This window comes from Apteryx mantelli, chromosome 9 (genome assembly GCF_036417845.1).
Source record: "Apteryx mantelli isolate bAptMan1 chromosome 9, bAptMan1.hap1, whole genome shotgun sequence".
Classification (NCBI taxonomy): domain Eukaryota; kingdom Metazoa; phylum Chordata; class Aves; order Apterygiformes; family Apterygidae; genus Apteryx; species Apteryx mantelli.
The window spans coordinates 26,607,392-26,626,971 of NC_089986.1; the positions used below are offsets into that span (position 1 = coordinate 26,607,392).

General features: G+C 45.3%; 1 protein-coding gene across 1 annotated transcript; it reads right to left on the bottom strand.

The window, feature by feature from the left end:
* Positions 1-29: 29 nt before the first annotated feature.
* Positions 30-1,125, bottom strand: GPR148 (G protein-coupled receptor 148). Its single transcript, XM_013942988.2, has one exon. It carries the CDS (start codon positions 1,112-1,114, stop codon positions 32-34), a length of 1,083 nt encoding a protein of 360 aa, XP_013798442.2. The 5' UTR covers positions 1,115-1,125; the 3' UTR covers positions 30-31.
* Positions 1,126-19,580: the final 18,455 nt, after the last annotated feature.

Sequence of the window (19,580 nt, forward strand, 5' to 3'; positions counted from 1 at the left end):
ACTCCTCCGCTGTTGCTGTGCTCTGGTTGCCTCAGGATGGTGATGGACCAGGTGACACCAGGCAAAGACGCTTTCTTCTGACCATGGATTTGAGAGAGGCTGAGATCTCTCTGTACCGGAGCCCATACAGAAAAGGGAACAAAATTTTAGGCAGAATCATCAGGACATTGCAGATTGCCAGGGAGACCCAGATTCCTATCTGTAGTCCAATGACAGAGTTAATGTACAAGAATGATTCTACAATAAGTGCCAAGAGTGGAGAGAAGTAGAAGAACAACACAGTGTGATGCATTAAGAATGTCACACTGGCTCTAGAGGAGATGCTCTCCCATATCCCTGATTTTCTTGTTTTAAAATACAGAATAGCATAGCAACAGAGCATTAAAAACAGACAGAGAAAGATAACAGAGGCAGCAAGCCAGTAACAGAGTTTCGTAGCATCGGTCCCATTCAGCGTTAATATCAGTATCACTGGAATGGAGCACATTTCCAGGACACAGGGCACAAAGTTTTGAGTGCTCCATAGCAACAAGAAGAAAGTTGCAGGGAAAGCCCCAGAACAGATCCATAGTAATACAATCACTTTTTTCGTTCGTGAAGCAGGCAAAATAGCAATGTAGCGCAAAGGAAAGGAAATAGCTATGTATGTGTCCAAGACCATCGCAGCAGCTGTGAACAAACCTCCACAGTAAGCCAGTGCCAGCAAAAATAACAGGAGGATACAAGCTTCCTTTGGGAGCTTTAGATTTGCTGCATTAAAAACAGCAGACAGGGTGTAGAACAAAATGTATATCAGGTCACAGAGCAAAGCATTTCCCAGCAGCATGTACCTTGTTTCCTGACGGATGCTAAACCTAGAGAAAATCACAAACAAGATGGAAGGAATGATGAGGACACCTGCCACGAAGCAAACAAGTGGAGGGATTAAAAACACCTTCATGTTTGTGTACGATGGGCTGAGAGTCCACTCCTGCAAATAGTACAAGAAAGCTTCATCCAAAGGTGAGGAACTGTTGGACTCTTTTTCCCTGTGGAAGTATGCAGTTGTATTCAGTCTCTTTACAAAAGCACAGACAGAGAAGTTCATTTCTTTAGAATTTTGGGCTGACTGCATGACTTGAAGAAATCGAGGTCTTCTACTCCGAGTCCTTAGAACGGCAGATGAAGCAGAGGATGCAATAAGCCTGTGGAGGCAAAGTAATTTCTGTAGCCAATTCTGCCAGCTCTTCTGAAGGACAAAGTTGAAACCTGTAAGCAAATTCTGTGGTGCCAAAAAATGCGTTTGCATATAGCGGAGATTTTCTTTTCTTTCTGCAAAATCTAATGTTTAGAAAAGAGAATGAATCTTTGTGTGCTTTAAAAAAAATCTAAATCCCACAGCTAGCTCTTTGATCAGGAGATGAATGGGTTGGTCATTATTAGTAATTTGAGTTTGTTCTCACTACATTATCGCACCGAAGAGGCAGATGGAATATTAGCTTGATTAAACAGATGTGAAGTGATAAAGAGCAACATTCCAAGTGTACTGATGTAGGAGAGTCATAAATGTGATAATATTTTGTATTATTTTTATGCAACAACACAATTGATTTGAAGTGATCAATAAAAATGGCTCTCAATCCTGTTGTAAAATTGTATCACAATGGCTCCAGTGAAATAAATGATCTTATTTATAGACGTTAAACATTTTCGCTCCAGTGAATTAAATCACTTATTTATAGATGATAAGCCTTCCCCTGCCTTTTTTAATGCATGATACACAAATACTGAATTCTCAGTTATCACAGACTCGCAGTCGATCTAAATTGTCTGGGCTGAGTGACATGCACTATAATGTGCCAGCATACCCTACAGCAGACTGGGCATTTCCAATGTCCATTTGGAGACCAATTCTTGGTTTGCTGGCTGGCACAGCACTGCTCTGCTCTTACTGTCCAGATCTCAGTATCAGACCTAGGGTTGCAATGAGAGAGTGTGAAGCATCTGGAGGGGAGAAAAGGAACTCTTCATGTTCTTCCAGGAGTGGCCTGACCAGAATAAAAATTAAATTTATTCATAGGCTCAACATTGGCTAATAGTGCTTCAGTCTTAATCAGAAAGCCTGTATTGACGCATTGTACATCATCTTGCATGATGCAAACAGTGGGCGACAGATCTGAGACTGTTGTGAAGAACACTGAAAGGAAGATATTTATGTGTCTGTATTGTACGTTATATAGAAAGGATTCTAGTGGCTACCGAGCAGTCATAAAAAAGCTTCTGTGTTTGACTATAAAAGACCAAGCTGTGGTTTGGGCCAAGGAACTACTCTGGAAAAAAAGTAAGACTGAATTTGTTAAGATGCTTGTTTGTCTTGCCTCTTACCTTTTGGTGAGGACCAGACAAACCTGTGCTTAGATCAGACAATGGCACCTTAGAGCTCTCCCCTTTTAATACCATATTACAAGGTCCCACTTTTAGGAGACTGGGGAATCTGTCCCTAAATGCACTACCTGAAGAGGTGGTATGCTTATTGATCTGTGTTGAGGCAGGATTCCTGTTGAGGCTGAGGGTCTGGATTCCCCTGTGCTCTACACACACAAGGTAAAAGGGTATCTCCCACCACAGAGCAGGATCAAGCTGTGGATTGATACACTGGGTCATCAACTTGCTTCATCCGTTTGGTGCCATGGAGCACGGGGAGGCCTGGCTATACCTCATCCTGAGCAGACTGGTAGCTTGCAGGCAGTGAGGCAGATCTGAGAAGGACATAGAGAAGGGTGAAGAATAGCTCTTGGCTGCATGATGGGAAATCTGGAAAAGACTGGGTGCTTATTCCAAGCTACTATGAATTACTCACCAGGCCTGCTGGCATGCATTTGAGGAGAAGGAGACGTAGTATGCTCTAAACAAGAGTATGGCCTACACCACTCTAATATTAACTGGCCTGAATGCCAGAGGTGAGTAAAGAGGGGCTGCATATTGTCAGGAAGCAATCACAGAAGACAGTCTCAGGTTATCTTTTCAAAGCAGCTAAAAGAACAAGGGGGGAATTTACTTCTCTGGGCTGCCACATTCCTGGGAGAATCAAAGGAATCTGACTGGAAGGGGAGAGGAGAAAGGGTCACTGGGCCTCAAGATCGACAGAAAAACTCCTCCTCCTCCCTGCTTCTCCCATGTCATCTGTCAGAGCAACTACGCAGGAGCAGCCACCAGGCTGCCTGGGATCCATATGTTCATATGGATAGAGAAATTTAACTGTGCTTCCCTTTTGCAACTCATGTTTTGCATCTCAGAGGAATGACTAACGCGTGCACTGCTCTGCAGATGCTATTGCTGTGTCAGTGCACACTTTTGCTCTCCCAAGTGCCCAGGAGAGTGCAGCAGGTCAAGGAGGAAGGAACCAGGACCATCATCTAAAGGGGTGTCCCTGTAAGGGGCCACTGTGGCTTAAGGTGCTTTTTGACCATAGCAGCACTGTTTCATTTCATTGCCTGATTCCTCGCTGTCACGCGCTTCCCGCAGTTGCTTACCTCTGTGTGAAGCACAACGCTGCTACCACATCACATGATTGTGCTGTTTACACAGAGCATAGGTAGCAAAGACAAGGGACCGGCAGGGTATGTAGCTTTGTCAACCCTCAGCTCTACGTGCTCTTCTCACCTGGTACATCCATGGTGCATGGGCATCCTGAAACATTTTATGTGACGGTAAATGCCAAAGGATCACAGGCGATATTTGAAAAATGGTGGGTGCACAAACCAAAGATCTAATAAAATGGTCAAAATAAATAGTCAGTGAAATCTGCTGACTGCCCAGCTACTTTCAAATTATATTACTTATTTACATGTCTAAGAATAAAGATGTCTGAAGTTCAGACAAGCCTTTTAGCAGTCTTCACAAGTCTACAAGGACCTCCTACATTCACCAGCACAGATTTTTAACTATTGTTTCAAGTATGATTTTCCTCCTCCTCTCAAGGAATATGGATTCTATTACTGATGTTACAAGAGAAGTGGGAAGGCAGCTCCCTGCTTAACATGGCATGATTGTAGTCGTTGCTTTCCCAACACCACCAGCATGCTTGAACACTTTGGCAGCGTACAGCAGTTCAGCGTGGGACTATCCATAGGAGACAGGGCACAGCCTCACCTCGCAGAAAGACGTGCTGAGCAATGGACATGCTGTCTCAGGGCATGCCAAGTAACGAAGCAGACAGCTTACGAAACCCACCATCAGTCATCAAACCTGGTGCAAACCTTTCATTTCCCTAGCACACTGATAGCTGGCATCCACGTTGTATGTTAAGACAGTTTGACGGGCTGCACCATATGGAACAAAGGGGTAGGAGGAAAACCAATGATTTTAAGAGCAGCATTTCAGTTGCTATGGTGCCTGGGTAGGAAAAATGGAAGATGATTATTTTTGCTTGCTCAATTCTGCACCCACTGAAAAGTGTGTGAACAACATTGGTGCAATTATATATTTGGCTTCAGGATCATGTCCTTCATCTATCAACAAGTCACACAACACAGTTAATGTCTTATTAAGTAGACAGCAGCATTCAAGCAGCCAAACTGTAGAATTTATGTTAATATTGCAAAATGGATAGGAAGCAATGAAATTTCAAGCAAGTGTGAATAGCCTCCAACTATAATTTCAAACCTCTGTAAGCGTATGCTGCCTCCCTGCTTTCGGCATTCCTAGGATGTCAAATTAATAGGCAGATTTTCTTGTTTCTGTGTAAAATCACAACTGTATTTTCCACCAGCTGGTTAGAAATAAATGTGAACAAACAAAAGAGCTCATTGTCATCTCAGCTGCACACTTTAGGCTGATGGAAAAATAAATACAAATATAAGACAAGCTGCTGTACATAGATGCAACCAGCATTTGTAAGATTGTCTAATGCAGCCAAATATTTCACAGAGTGATGTTATACAGCACTGCACTTTTACAAAAATATTATCCTGGTAAAAAAACAATGTCTGAAGGGCTTTCAGTTCTTCTGTTAACAAATAGTTCTTGTTTTTTCAGCCTAGTTACTTTTCTCCTGATGTCTGAAAACAACATCCTTATGGTAGAGCTATCCCTTCATCTTGGGTAAAAGAGCTAGGTATCACGGGCCAGAAGTCCCAGTTATAGCTGGGAGAGTAACAAACACCAACATCCTCACTATTGAAAAGTACAGAGCAAAACTGGTAATTCTGGCCACCTTTCAACTCAACCACCTACCCTGTTCTCCATAGTCATCACACAGGGCAATTACTAAAGGGCAACCTATTAAAGCAGTATTCTGCAGAGAGCTTTAGCTCTGATATGGCTGTGTTATGCACAATTTTTTACTGAAAGAATGATAATTCTTTACTACCTTTTAAAAATACACTTCTGCTGCCCTACAAGTGTGAGGAGGTAAATAATCTGAAGGGTAAGCCAAGGTATGAGCTTGCCAATTATTCTGCAATAGCTGGCTGCAGAGTAACTCTGAGCTCAGAGACCCTCACGGCAAATGCGAGGTAGTTCCCCACTCTTTCATTTAGCCTGAATGCAAAGAGTATCACAGAGTCCATGAGGCACTGCAAGCTCACAGCTTTGCTTATCCTCTGCTCAGTTAATCACCCCCCAACAGCTAAGGATGGCAGAGTAAGTCCTAAGGCATGACCTTGTTCAGCTTTAAGTGCGCTATTGTAAGAGCCTTAGGAGTGCAAGCAGGCTTTCCTTTTACAAAACTGGGAAACAACAAATTATCTGAAGACAGGTTTAAACCCATCAGACCTGGACAAGTCCACTCAAAGCCACTCCCCTCAGCCTTCCACAGGAGTCCTATGACCTTTTAGTATCGTTCTGCTGGATTTAAAACTTTAAAAAATTGGTGTCTTGACACAATGATGTACAGCCAGAACAGGTGGCTCTGGAGAACACATAATTGTTTCCTTTAATTTTCTTGAGCTTAAGAGTTGTTTCTGCACCCAGACTACTGGCCAAAGAGATGGCAGCTCTGAAGACTACTTCTGAGGATATTGAACTGGAATAGCTGCCTTGCCATTGCGTCTCAGTGTTCAATATTTTGCGGTGCCAACCTGAATGATTCTCCTGCAATTTCCTGTAAATCTGCCGTTAATGCTCTAGATATTGATTTCTTCTGTTCAGTGCTCTCTGGTAAATTTATGTTAGGTGGATGCACTTTTTACATATCTTGCTGATTCAGACCTATTGTATTAGCAACCCCTCTTCTGGCTCTTATTTTATAGACTGCATTGATTTTCCAACTGAGTCATACGCTGTTAATTACTTTACTTATTTCTGCTTCGACCAAAACATCCCACTGAAAGCTCAGCTATCTTGTCTGTTGAGTCTGCGAGATCTAAGAAAGCATGCATTCAGCTACACCGAACAACCATAAGCCAAGCATCAGAGACTGCACACGACATTATAGTCTGTTAAAACCGTAAACGGATGTTGCCAAATTGAACAGAAAAGGTCAGGAATATTATCCATGTCTTACAGTAGCTGCTATGGACTTTGACTCTTACGCACACAGGGAAGCCTCCCACTTCAAGAAGAGTTCAGTCCAACCGATCCGTGTACAAAAGGTAAACAAGCACGCTGCTGCCATAACTTTGTCTGGGAAGCACCATACAAGAAAGGGAAGCCAAACAGAAAAATGCTGTGATTTCCCAAGCCCTTCTGCCCAAGAGACTGTGTTGTGAGGTGATACGCAGAGGAACTATGTGGCTAGACAGCATGTTCACGTTCGCCTCCGTGAGGTTCCCTGGGTGTCTCTCAGCACGACATGGTGTATGTGACGTGGCCGCCTGCTCCAGCATCCCCCACTGCAGAGACACCAGCTCCTGGCCTAGAAAATAACAGTGCGCTTTGGGTCGGCCCCAGAGCTGGAGATGCTGACGCTGATCTGCTTGGCCAAGAGCCCTGGGAGAGCAGCGCAGGAATGCTGCCTTGGAGCCTGCCACAGCTCCTTGAACAGAGGTGTTTTGGATGAGCCACTTGGGTCCAACAAATCAGTGTTTTCACTGGAATGCTGTTTTCAGCCAGGTTTAGCAACAGAACTTTGATCTCAGCAGTATTCATGTGCTATTGCAGTTTCTTCAACTTCCTTCCACGGATGCCCCTGTCTGTGCTTATCTAGGTCCAGAAGGCACCCCACTTGCTGGTGAAGCTCTCGTTGCGGTGAATAGCTGAGTGCCCACGAGCAGGTCAGCTCCTCCCGGCAGGGCAGTGAGAACCAGCTATAATTACTCGCCGCAGGTATCCATATTCTCACCTCTGCCTGGAGGAAATGAGCTGCTGTCAATGAAAAACAAGTCATCAGAACAGTTTTAACTGTATTGTTTTTCTGATTGAGTTTTCTCTTTTTCTTGTCCTTTTAATCAACAGAAAGTCAATTCAAAGGCATCCTTTTCCTAATCCTTTAATATCCCCTACAAACTTTTCTGCAGCCCTCTACAGGGTCAGGACTCCCAGGCTGAGAAGCACAGCTTTACAGTCCTAGCCTCACTATCAGGCATCTCCATCCCTCAGCTATCTGTCTCCACGTGGCTCCAGAATTACTGAAAGCTTTTCAGTGTCTTGCTTGTTAAAACCACAATGGTATATGCTTTGCTCTTATAACTGTGCAAAGTTCACAGACCAGGCATAGCAATTACTAAAACTAAGGGAGCAAAGAAATGGGTGTGAAAACTAAGCTCAGGTTACAATGATTTTAAAAGTCAAATGAAACCTGGAACAAAAGAAGAAAAGAGGGATTAAAAGTCCTGATTTGAAGACATTTTGATGAGGCTCACAAACAAAAGAGAGGATGTATTGAGGGACTGGGGTGACTCGGCATTAGATCCCTGAATCATTTTTTCTAATTCCAAATACTATCAGGCCATGGTTATCACAAAACCAAGATAAATTTTGTAACAAATTTGCCCTGAAGATGCAATATTCAGGATTAAGCTGGATGTCAGAAGAACAGAATTTTGGAATCTTTCAGAAATATTTCAGTAAAATAATAGTATTAATAATAAAAGGTTGGAGAAGTAACACAACCTGAGGAAAAGAACTGTCTCTAAGTCCCAGATAGCACTACTTTCCCACAGGTCACTGCCTGGTGCTCCCTGCTCTGAGCTGCACCTAGGAGAACTCATCCATTTTCATTTCCTGAGCTTGCCAGCGCAAAGCAAGACAGGTTTTCCTCCCCTGTCCCTCTGCCTCTTCTTTGCTGAAAGGATCAGCATGGTTCATCTACTAACATGTTTTCATGTGACAGGCTGCAGATACCACCAGGGATTTATGGCAACAACTGCTAGTTTACGTGGTCATTTACAGGTTTACAAGCCACCAACAGAAGCTGTCCTAGACTATTTCTTGGATTTAATGAACTCCCCCACCTACTTTTCATAATGCATCTGTGAAATGGCAGAAATGGCTTACTAAATAAGGCCTATTTTTTAAATATCAGTCTTCTTTTCTAAAGCTGCTCAATTTTATGGAGGAACCTTCATCTTTCAAATATTTCTAAAAGAATTTCAAAAACTATGCAACATGGCTGCTGATAGGAGTTACCTGCATAAATCCAAGGCCCTGGGTGAAGAACGTTACTATTTCACTCTTATCTGAGGACTTATCAGCCATCAGATGAGGTTAAAAGCTTGTTCAAGATCACAGGGAGTCATGAGCAGAACGAGCAATACACACCTGAATTCCTGGCCCGGCTCCTGCTCTGAACCAGGTAGAAAGTGCCTTCTCCTGAGAGAAAGCTGCTCCAAGCAGGGAGCAACATACATCCACCAGCCTTTTAACTGCATCTTTCCATTTCAGGCTGCCTTTCATTCTGGTTGTGGCTGGCACCTAAAAACTTCTGTTTCTGCTCTGTCTCACCCACCACAGTGATGATCTACAACATTGACTGCAGAGGACTGTTACAGCCAGGCAAAAGCAAAAGCTGTCTGGCTGCGTCCCTATCCTGACACATTTCATCTCATGTAACAAGCCAGGAGATGCAGGAGAAGTTTGGTATAGTATTTCCTTGAAAAATGATGATTTGACAAGGAGGGAAACAGGTGGGCAGAGACCACAGAGCGTCAAATGAATGAAATACCCTAAGAGAGATAGGAGGAAAGAAGGGTTGAAAAGACAGGCTGGAGTACACCAGCAGACAGAGAGGGGCTGTACTGGTGATTCAGCAGACAGGAGGTCCCCAGCTGTGGGTCAGGAAAGCCAGGTTCAGCTCCGGATTCAGACAGAGACGGTGGCTGTGGCCACAGGGCCCAGGCTGTACAATGTGCCCAGCTCCTCTCTCATGATGGGGAAGCATTTGCCTGTGCTGTACAAGCAGGAAGCAAAAAGATGGGAAGCAATATGGAAAGAAACATGGTAGAACTGGAGTAGAAACAAAGAAAAGAAAGGAAAAAAGCAGTGAAAAAGAAAATACATTGTTTTCTTTTCCTGTTCATGCCTTTTGACAACAGACTGTGAACGAACGAGTGCAATCTGTGCACAGCACGGGTGAACACAAGGCACAGCACCATCCTGGGGAGGAAGGAGCAGCAGGATGCTCCTTTCCAGCTCCCAGCACTGCACCTAGGAACGGCAGCGGTTTCTGCATGGCAAAGGCTCTGAAGCAACATCGATGCTCTGAAATACCTGTGCCCACAGGGCGATGCTGACCTTATCTCACGCTGCTGGAGCAGGTGTCAGGCACAACCACCATATGGCGGAGAGATTAACTGCCAGCATGTGTGGAAGAAGAGCCACAGCCTCTTATTAGGCAAGCCGGGGATTTACTGCAGGGTCGCATACACAGTGCTGTTCACAAGCTCTGCTGTCCCTTCCCGGCAGCTCCTTTGTTACTTATCCAGCACAGGTGCTTAAAAATTAGATTTTCTCCACATGAGGCCTCACACTGCCTTGTCCTGCTAACAGTGGCTTTGTACGGCTCCCACTCATTTCCATGACAATACGCTGTCCTCTCACACAGCAGATTCAACTTCATGGCAGGAAAGCAACGTTGGGGAGGAAGCAGGCTTATTGGAACACAAATGCTCCAGGCTTGCAAAGGAAGGATAGGATTGTTTGGGCAAAACTGCCAGTGTTTGGGTTATGTGAGTCCATGCAAATCTACGTCTCCTGGTGACCTCCACAGGCACAAGGTGGAGGACACGTCTCCCCTGCCATGCCCATAACTTCTTGCCAAACTGGCAGAGTTGCAGCTCACGACAGGTGGAGACTGAGGCACAGAGAGAACATTGCTGAACACGGCCAGGAAGCTCAGAGCTTCCCTAAACACAGTCCAGTTCATTTTTACTTTGATTTTTTCTTCTCCAAGTCCAAGTTCCAGCTCATTAGAGGGTATGTATGAGGAGCATGAGAGATGACACATCCTCTCTTTTCCTTCGCTGTTGTCCTCAGCGGCACCTAGAGGTATAATGTGAACAAAGGTACAATGGTACCTGAAGAACTGAGGCCTGGATGCATTTTCAGTACTTTAACCCAAATCACACCAAAAAGGAGTGGCTGAACCAGAAATTAAAATTTCATCTCCCGAGTCTTGGTTCAGTGCCAATATACCTTATTCCCTTTTCATTCTCTCCATGCTTTCATAACCATTGCTACCTACCAGCATGGAAGCCAGCTCCAAGCTGCCTTCTGGTAGCTCAGCTATAGCTAAGCTATCCACAGGCGAATGCCCACCCTGTGGGAGGTGTTGATATTTACAGCTATTGAGGGCAACAAGAAAACAAACATTTTTTCTAACCCTCTCTCAACATGTTCCCAGGAATACCTAGGTCGCTTTAACTGAGCTGCCTTTTCCTGCCATGAAGCAGCGGTTTCTTGCTCCAAAGAAAACATTTCAGTGCCAGCCCAGCAAAAGGCATAGTGACTAAGAGGACTATAAAGACACACAAAACTGTTACAGGTCATAGAGGCTGGAAGAAGACACACACAGGAAGGAAATAATGAATTCATAATGAGACCATGAATTCATTCATAAATGAAATAGCAACCCAGATCCGAAGGTGTACCATTTTAATGAGCTGTGAGCTGAACTGGATCAGACCTGCCACAGACCCCACTAAAGTGCTTTGACGACTGCTCTGATGCAGCTCCGTGGCATGCACCTCTGTGCAGTTCAGTGCCTCCCCTGCAGCTCCTCTCCTGGAGGCACCACCACTACTGGGCGGTCACATCATGAAGGGCTCACGCCAATAGTGCCTGCCCCATCACTCCTTTCCTCTTTCAAACACTTTGCTCCCCACGATATTCTCTCACCTTAAAATATTCCCCGAGCTGCGCTCAAACCAGCACTGTTACACCAGGGCCAGCTACTGCACTAGAACAACAGCTGTGAACTGTGCGCTGTCCCTCAGGATACAACCTCAGCTGCTTCGTGCTTGAGTCGGCTCATCTTCTGCCAAGTACTGTGCCAATCTCTTTGGCATAAATTTCTGAGCTTTCTGAGACTGTCTTCCCACTTACTTTCTTCTCCTGCCTGCTGTTGGAGACTGTGCATCCTATTTTCACTACCATTTCAAAGCCGCTTTTCATCCTCAGATGTCTGTCCTTAAAGTTCCCTACACTGTGCATTTGTGAACCACCTCCTTAAAATGCCCTCTGTGAGCTGGTTTTTGGTGTGCATCACGAAGCCCCAATTTTAGTCAAAGCAAACGCACGTCTGAGGCTGTTTCTCTGCTGCTGGCAGTCTGATAAAGTGAGGAGTCAGTGCAAGGGGAACCCCTCTGCTCCGGCAGCCCCAGAGCTACACCACCAGCAGTACGGGCCTTTCGCATAACCCCAATGCTCTTGAACAGCGGCTGTTTGCTTGGACTGACACAGGAGTTAGCCATCGCGTGGGCTATGTTCGGTTTCACACCAAGCGAAACTCATCTCGACACTTTGCTAGAAACATTAGAGATGCAGTGAGCTCAGCCTTGAAGCGAGAAAGCCTGTGTATAAGAATACACCAGAGGAAAGTAAAGGCCCTTGCGGTTACACCCCTGGGCTGTTTATTGGCAAATTCCCAGGCCCGCCCTTCCTGTTCCCAAAATAGAAAGATATCCCTCGAGTAATCAGCCACCAATAAAGCTCGGCTTGGTGACTTTCCCCCACTAAGGCAAGCCTTTTCAACCTGTGTAAGAGCAGCCTGCAGGCGCTAAGCTCTGTCTTTGCCAGACTCACGATAGGGTCCTTGGAGTCTCACAGGGTGTCTACAGGGGTAGAGAATTACTAAAATGGATTTGTTTTTGTAAATGAACTGGAGGAGGATCAGTTCCTCCTACTCACCCTGCACACTCTCCCTTCTGTTTTTAGCATGCTCTAAATGCATTCAGTTCTCTTTCCGACGAGCTTCTCTGGTAATTTGTGCATAATCAGGACTGATTTCCAGCAAGAGGCCCAGCAAACCCAGCTCTGTACTACTAAGTAAATTATTGTATTTGTTTTCAGATAATATGGGAGCCTAGGAGCAAGCAGCTTGTTTTCTTTGTTTAGGTGCAAGAAGATCTCTAACCAAGAGCTGACCAGAGGTTAGGCAGCATCTTGTCTGCAAGAGTGGGAAGACCCACGTTGTGCCTCCACTCGTTGCACCTTATTTATTTTTCTAAGGACTCCTCCTAATCTAGAAAGTTTTCTCCATTTTCATCTGCTCTGGAACTTCCTTACTGTGCCTCCAACAATCCCTTTCCTCTTTTCAGGGAAACACCATGCCTGCCCTGAGCTTTTGCGATTTTTCCAGGCAGGGGATGGCTCTTAGGTACAGTCCCAGGCTTAGGAGCTGATCAGCCCAGGCCTCCTGCATCTCCAGCAGCAAATGCAGTAAGTCTGTGTACCAAGCCTCTGAATCCCCCACACAAATTAAGCCTAGAGAAGAGGATGTACAGGTAAGAGGTGATGATTGTTTAGTTCAATGTGCTCTGGGCTCTTAAGCCAAACAGAGCATAGAGGATGCCTCCACTTATATTTTTGCGCTATGACCTTTAGTGGGGACTGGACACGAGGGGATTGGGGCTACTGTGAGCAGCGTGGAAAAGCCACTAAGGCCTCTCCCTGTGCTAAGCGCACTCTCCCCCTCCATGCCAGAGCAGGCAGGTTGGATCCCAGGAGGGCTGCAACAGGCAACTCCGACGTACACAGTGTGTTGGGATGAGCCTCCAGCCAGCATCTGCCTTGTAGCAAGGGAAAGGATGGACCAACCTGGCTTAGACTGCAAGTGGCTTGGGTCCGGATAACCTTTTGTCTCTGGGCCTGGCCTGGGCCTGGCTCTACTACAGTATGAACATAGTTACTAGGGTCACTTATCAAGGCAAACCATGAACTTCTACGGGCACCCCCTTTTCGCAGACTCTACTCCCATAATTACAAAGAAATTGTGTACACCCTAAAGCCTGCCTTTTCTTTCACAGATCCACACAGGAGTGACTCTTCTAAAGTTGTCTAATCGGCAATCCACATGCCCACATCTCTTCTCGGCTTCTGTTTCTCTGCATCATCCCTTTGTCCTTTCAAGACCTCTGCACTAACCACACTAATCCTCAGTAAGCGATCAGATCTCCCCATCTGTGCTTTTACTATTTCCCTTGGCACCAAGGGGTGGCTTCTCTATTTTAATTAACTGGAGCTGGATGTCTTGTCAAGACTTAACCGCTCTGATTTCTCATTATGTTATCATAATACCATTTAGCAGCACATGCTTCTCAGCCAGGAAAACCGACTCCAGTCCCTCGAAGCCAGCACAGTGAGACAAAGAGAACTCGCCAGGGCCCACAGCTGTTGCCGATAACCTGCTGCGTTTCCTTCCCAACCAATGCACCAATTCTTGTCTACTCCCTAAAGTACATTCTAAAATATGTCTTCTCATTTTGTTTTTCTGTGATAGTCATGATTACCTGAAATCTCAAATTTTTAATCCCTCAGTGTATTGCTTGGTGTTGGTCCCCTACACATACCTCATTAGTGACAGCTTTGTTTACTTACTACCAACATCTGTACCCAGCAGCATTGTTTGCCCTTCTTCCTCCCAAACAACTCATTACTTCAAATTGTATCGAGCCTAGTTCATATTTTGCAGCAGAGTGCACGGGTCATTTCATGCAATGCGAAGAAGATTTTTGCTTTTGTTCTAGTACAGACGTTCCCAAGTCAGATACCATTATCAGCAGCAGTGATGGAGAGGACAGCAACAGCCCTCAGCTCTGCCCTGGGCAATGTGCACTGCACTGAGGCAGGACACAAAATTCTTCCATCCCATCCTTTTACTGCAGTCTCTAGCCCATAAGTCTAGTCCCAACCCCCTCCTTACCCCAACCTAAATTACACCCGGCTTCAGCAATGGTTTACACTCAGTCTAGGGCTGCCCAGTTTCAGGACTGGAAAAGGCTTAGTGAAGGTTAAGTGTCTGGCCTACCTGTGGGACAGAAAGCTTGGATCTCTTTAGAGACAAAGCTTCAAGTGCAATTCAAAGCCAAGAAACTGTTGTTTCCGGGTTTACAGTCTATACTCAATGTTTGATATGGAAGGCCATCTAGTGGAAAGTCTCTTTATTTGCAACAAACAGTCCAAACTACCACAGTATTTTGCAACACGGTCTGAACAAAGGCATTTTTGCCTGTTAACATCTCAGAAATACATTTTATGAGCTTTTCTTTCCAGCTGGAAAGCTCCCCTGCTGAGATGCTACAGCATCTACAGGAGCAACCGTTAGAACGAGAAATCAAGCCTGTCTCACTGCAGGATCCTTTACAAAAAATGAGTATTTTTAAAAATTAATTTCCTTTGACTAATGACTTCAGGAAGCTTTCCTCGGAAAAAAACACCAAACAGTTTCACTTTGTGTTCTCATTAATACAAATTCTTTGAAGGTATGTTCCATAGTGAAGGGCTTCAAAAAAGGCTCAGTAAACGACCCTATTAACCACAAATCTGAAAAAATACACTACCAGCATACTGGGATGGTACAGAAAGGCATTAGTAGATATGTAACAATCTGTACCTCTCATATTTGACTGAATACCTCGGATAGCTGTGCTAGCCGACCCTCTGTATTTTTCACAGAAATATCACATGTTGTCAACAAGATTTTCTGGTTAAATGACTGTGATGATAATCCAGAAGACACTGGAGTCACTTCAGAGCGATTCAGAGACATCTCTCCAGCTACCCGTCTACGCAGTGAGCACAGTGAGGGGTGGGTTCTGCGGCTACCTATAAATCCTATCAATCACAAATCTGAAATACACCTACGATTTCTAAAAGCATCAAAAAATCCCTCACACTTAGATTTCTATCATTTGCCAATGGTTAACTTACTACTGCATTAAATCTTATAAAAAATTGCTGCTTAACAGAGGGTTTTTTTCCACTGATACACATAAACAGCTGATATATAAAGTAAATTATTCAAGCACTTTACAAAGCCTACTTTCATGGGACCTTGTATCCTGGCGTTGATTAACTACTTTTGGTATCCAAGATGTCTACTTGCCTGCAATGCCGCTTTTTTGGGTTTCTAATAAAAGCGAGCTTGTTTTCTGGCCTTTTTCTCAGTGGACAGACAGACATGGTCTCTCTCCGCTAACTTGCCACCCGGTTTCACGAAACTTAAAGAAGGTAAATCTTTTCTGAGAGCTTTATCACTATCTTGAGTTTAGATGAACTGGGCTGACAGGTGTAAAAGCTATTCAAAGGCAGGGACAAGAAGGCAGGCAAAGACAATATAATCTCATAAATTTAATGACATGGAAAATCAAACTAAAAAAAAGTTACAGTATTATTATATATTTGCTTATTAAAAAAATTACACTGGGGACTACCAATTATTTCATTCCATGAAAACTGATTTTGGACATTTATTTTTTGTTTAACAAGAAGGAAGTGAAAACCCAGTTATATTAAATATATGAAAGAAGAATATGCAGTGCCTAAAGTGTAGTTTGGACTGTTCTCTAACCAACCAACATATCTCTTCTAAGCACAATACTCGATATATTAATACAAATCATGGCAAATTCCACCCGCAAAAGAAAAAAAACTCCCAAAGAATTAATGGGAGCAATAAATCCTCACATTTTCCTGAACATTTTTTTGTCTAGAAAGATTGCGAATGCTCATTAAACCAGAGCTATTCTTCCTGGTTCCCTTGACTGCACTTTTCTTCCCCTTGTCCATTGTAGGAGGCGCAGTATATGCAGTGCCCACGAGCCAGGGAGAAGGCAGAGGGACCTGCGCTGCTCCGTGGCCCACGTGCAGCCCTCAGGCTGCAGCAGCAACGCTGGCAGCTCACGCACGCTGCGGAGGCCCCGGCTGCAGAAGCAGTGCTGTGCTGCCCTCCCCGGCCCCGTCCTGGCCATGCCACCTCTCAGCCCGGCTGTCCCTGAGCCAGTTACCCGCAGCTCTGTACGGGGGTGCTGCAGCAGCGGGGACCCCTGTGCCGTCCCAGGCGGTGCAGCACGAGGGACCCAACTGCTTTTGCTGCACGAGATAATCTATTGCTGGGGTGCTAAAATGCGGTGGTGTTAAGCCTATTTGCTTCAGCGGTGAATTTGGTCTCCTTCTCCTTACTGAAAGAGCTGATGACAGCCACAGTCTGACAGGCATATCATCTCCGTGGAAGGCTTTCATCCTCCCTGTGAATAGCCAAAGATGAGAATTATGAAAAGAAAATATACATTCCTGATCCCCTCCGTCCAGAGCCTTGAATACTGAAGTGAGGTGACAGGCTATCACTGAAATAATCAGAAATAAGTTGGGACACTTCAGGTGGAAACAGCAGCACACATCCAGCAGAGTAACCAAAATAGTCACAACTTCAAATACACGTTTAGGTGGTGAAGAAAGATCTCTACGGGACAGGGAAAATAACAACAGTACTACAAAAGAATCTGGGAGCGCTGTGCGCATCCATTTATCCGGGAGCTGCTGCTGAGAGCAGGCGGTTCCTGCCCACCGGCTGCCCCGCTCCTCCCCTCACCACGGCCACAGCCACGGCTGGCCGGCAGCAGCACTTGTGGGAAGAGGACCACAGAGTTAGCCTCTTCCTAACTCTTCCTCTTCGGCAGATGTTTCAACTGCCAGTGACCTCTTGCTTATCCATGAGCAGCCTATGAAGTGAGGAAACCCCCTTGTCATTGATGGAGAGACACCAAAGCTCTTCGGGTACGGCACTTTGAAGGGTCAAGTGCTGTGCAGTGGCGCGAGTGGCTGCTCCCAGAGCCAGCCTGGCTGCAGGGAGACAGCCACCGCTTCGGCGCCAGCTCCGGGGTCTCCGTGTCACCATACTGGAACCCAAAGCACGAGCACGGCAGCGCGGAGACCCCTGAACCTGTGGGCAGCACGTTTATCAGCTCAGCCTGCTGAAGTCACTCTGCTAATGGATCCAAACCTGGTCCATACAGAGCTGCCAGGTTTCTCTGTGTGTTACTTAGTTTTCTTCCATTAACTAGGGTATCTCAGCTCCTTGTTGTTTTAGGTAATTTCTAATTACTGGGGCCACGCCTGGAGCAGGCTCCCCTGAGTTTGATCCATGCTGGCATAGGGCAAACACAGAGCAGGAAGCAGTGGCAGGGCAGAGGAATCTGCCTGCCTCCAGCTGCACCCTGCAGTAGAGCACCCCGGACCGAGTTGCAGGTGTCCATCACAGACCCCGTGCCCTGCACGGTGCTAGGAGAGGCAGCAACAGCTCTTGTAGGCACACCTGCGGGCTGAAGCAACAAGTGAGGAAATGAAGGTCCCCGTCCCTGTGCCATTCACACACCACTGCTGCGGCAGCGCACAGAGCTACGTGTCAGTGCAGGCTTTATTCTTGACTGGACAATCCTTTTAATGAGCTGAGGAAGAAGGTAACTCACTTTGTGGCTGGCTTCTGTCCATTCTGGGACACCACTCCCAGCTATGTCAGGTCGGAAGAGACACGGCTCTTGGAAACGCTGCTGGGCTCCAAATTACTTCCTATGCAGCTATGACGATGCAGTCAGCAGCACCCCTCCCTTCATACGCCCCATACTCCTCCTCACTCAAGCTCCGTAAACTTTCCAGTGTCCTGTTGCTTTTCTTCACAGTAAAAACTCACCATGTAAAGGGTTCTGAAGCACCTTAAGGTGTCTGATTTTTAAAAAGCTTTGGACTCCTCTTAAGGTATTTCAAACTAGGTACCTAGAAACAGAGGTGTTCAAACATCACCAGTCCTTTTCAGAAGTGCAGGTTGCAGCAGTGTCTCTGCAGGGCGAGAAATTGCCATCTCTGTATTTAAAGTTCAAGAATCATTTTTGAATTGCTCTTCCTAAATGAACGCATCCCGTTTCACAGGTCTGCCGCCCCTCTCAACCCCCAGGAACGAAGAACACAGCACCCGCCCCAGCGAGCTCACCTCCCAGCTTGCTCTCCTCGCACACATTTTTCCTGTCTCCCAGGTACCACACCGTCCTGGCTTGCACTGACACTCTGCTCCCAGTTGGAAAATGGCTACTGTACATTTGTAAGATAAATATGTAACAGTTTAATATGCTCGAGTACTGCCAAGCAGCTGGCTTAGAAACCTTAATAACCCCTCTGTCGAAAACCGAACAGCTGGGAGAGATGGTTTTGTTCCAGAGCTATGGTAACAGCCAAAGCGATGAAAGGAAAAGATAAAGGATAAAGAGAATAGTGCTCAACAAATCACCTCACTTTACACGGACTGCTGTATTCTAAAACCTCCTGGTAATCAGTGTAGCTCAACCCAAAGGGTGATCTTGGCATTGTCGATACTCGTGATACGTTAGTGAAGCACCTCTTCAGAAGCTTCCTTCTTTCAGTTTTACTGCTTTATTTGCAGTAATTGCAAAAATATATTAACAATCATATCTCACTATGATATAAGTCTTACCTTTAACGCAACACTTCTAACACAAACATCATTTAATGCCTTCAAGGACCACGGTCAGAAGTTTCACCTTCCAGCTACCATGGCAGATTAAGCAGCAGTGGGCTGCAAGCTTCCACTGTTATCCACCACCACTTAACACACAGCAGGTGGGAAAACAAAAGAAACAAACACCGCCAAACATTATCTCTAGGTCTGCTAGCAAGCTGCATTCAAAAGCCAGTGTTTTAGTCTCTTCTAAGAGATATAACTTGCCGGTTTACAATCAAATTTGGCTGAGACATGTTAATTGCCACCTCCAATACAAATCCAACACACAGATTTGTTTTCAGAATATATTTTTGATGGAGTAAACCACTGCTGGTGATTTCAAAGGCTTCATTTTCATCCATCTTCCTTTTGTTTGCTTGTTTTTAAAGACAGACTGGCAGACAAGTGGGATTTTATGAAAAGCAGAGGGTCTATCTGTCACAGTTACCAGGCTGGCTGCAGTGCTGTTTTGCTTGAGGTCTCACCAACTACGCATTCAGCCCAGGGCTTTCTTTTCCCAGAACAGAATTTGTGATTTGGCTGATGGCCCCCATACCACCAAGCGGGACTCCTCTGCAAGATCCTTTGACAAGTGTGTATCTGCACTGTGACTAAGCCAGCATCTCTGTGCAACACACAATTTTTCACAAAATAAAAGCATACAGTGAAAGACAAAAGTGGTGGAAGCAGCCTGTCCTGCTCACAGCATTAGTAT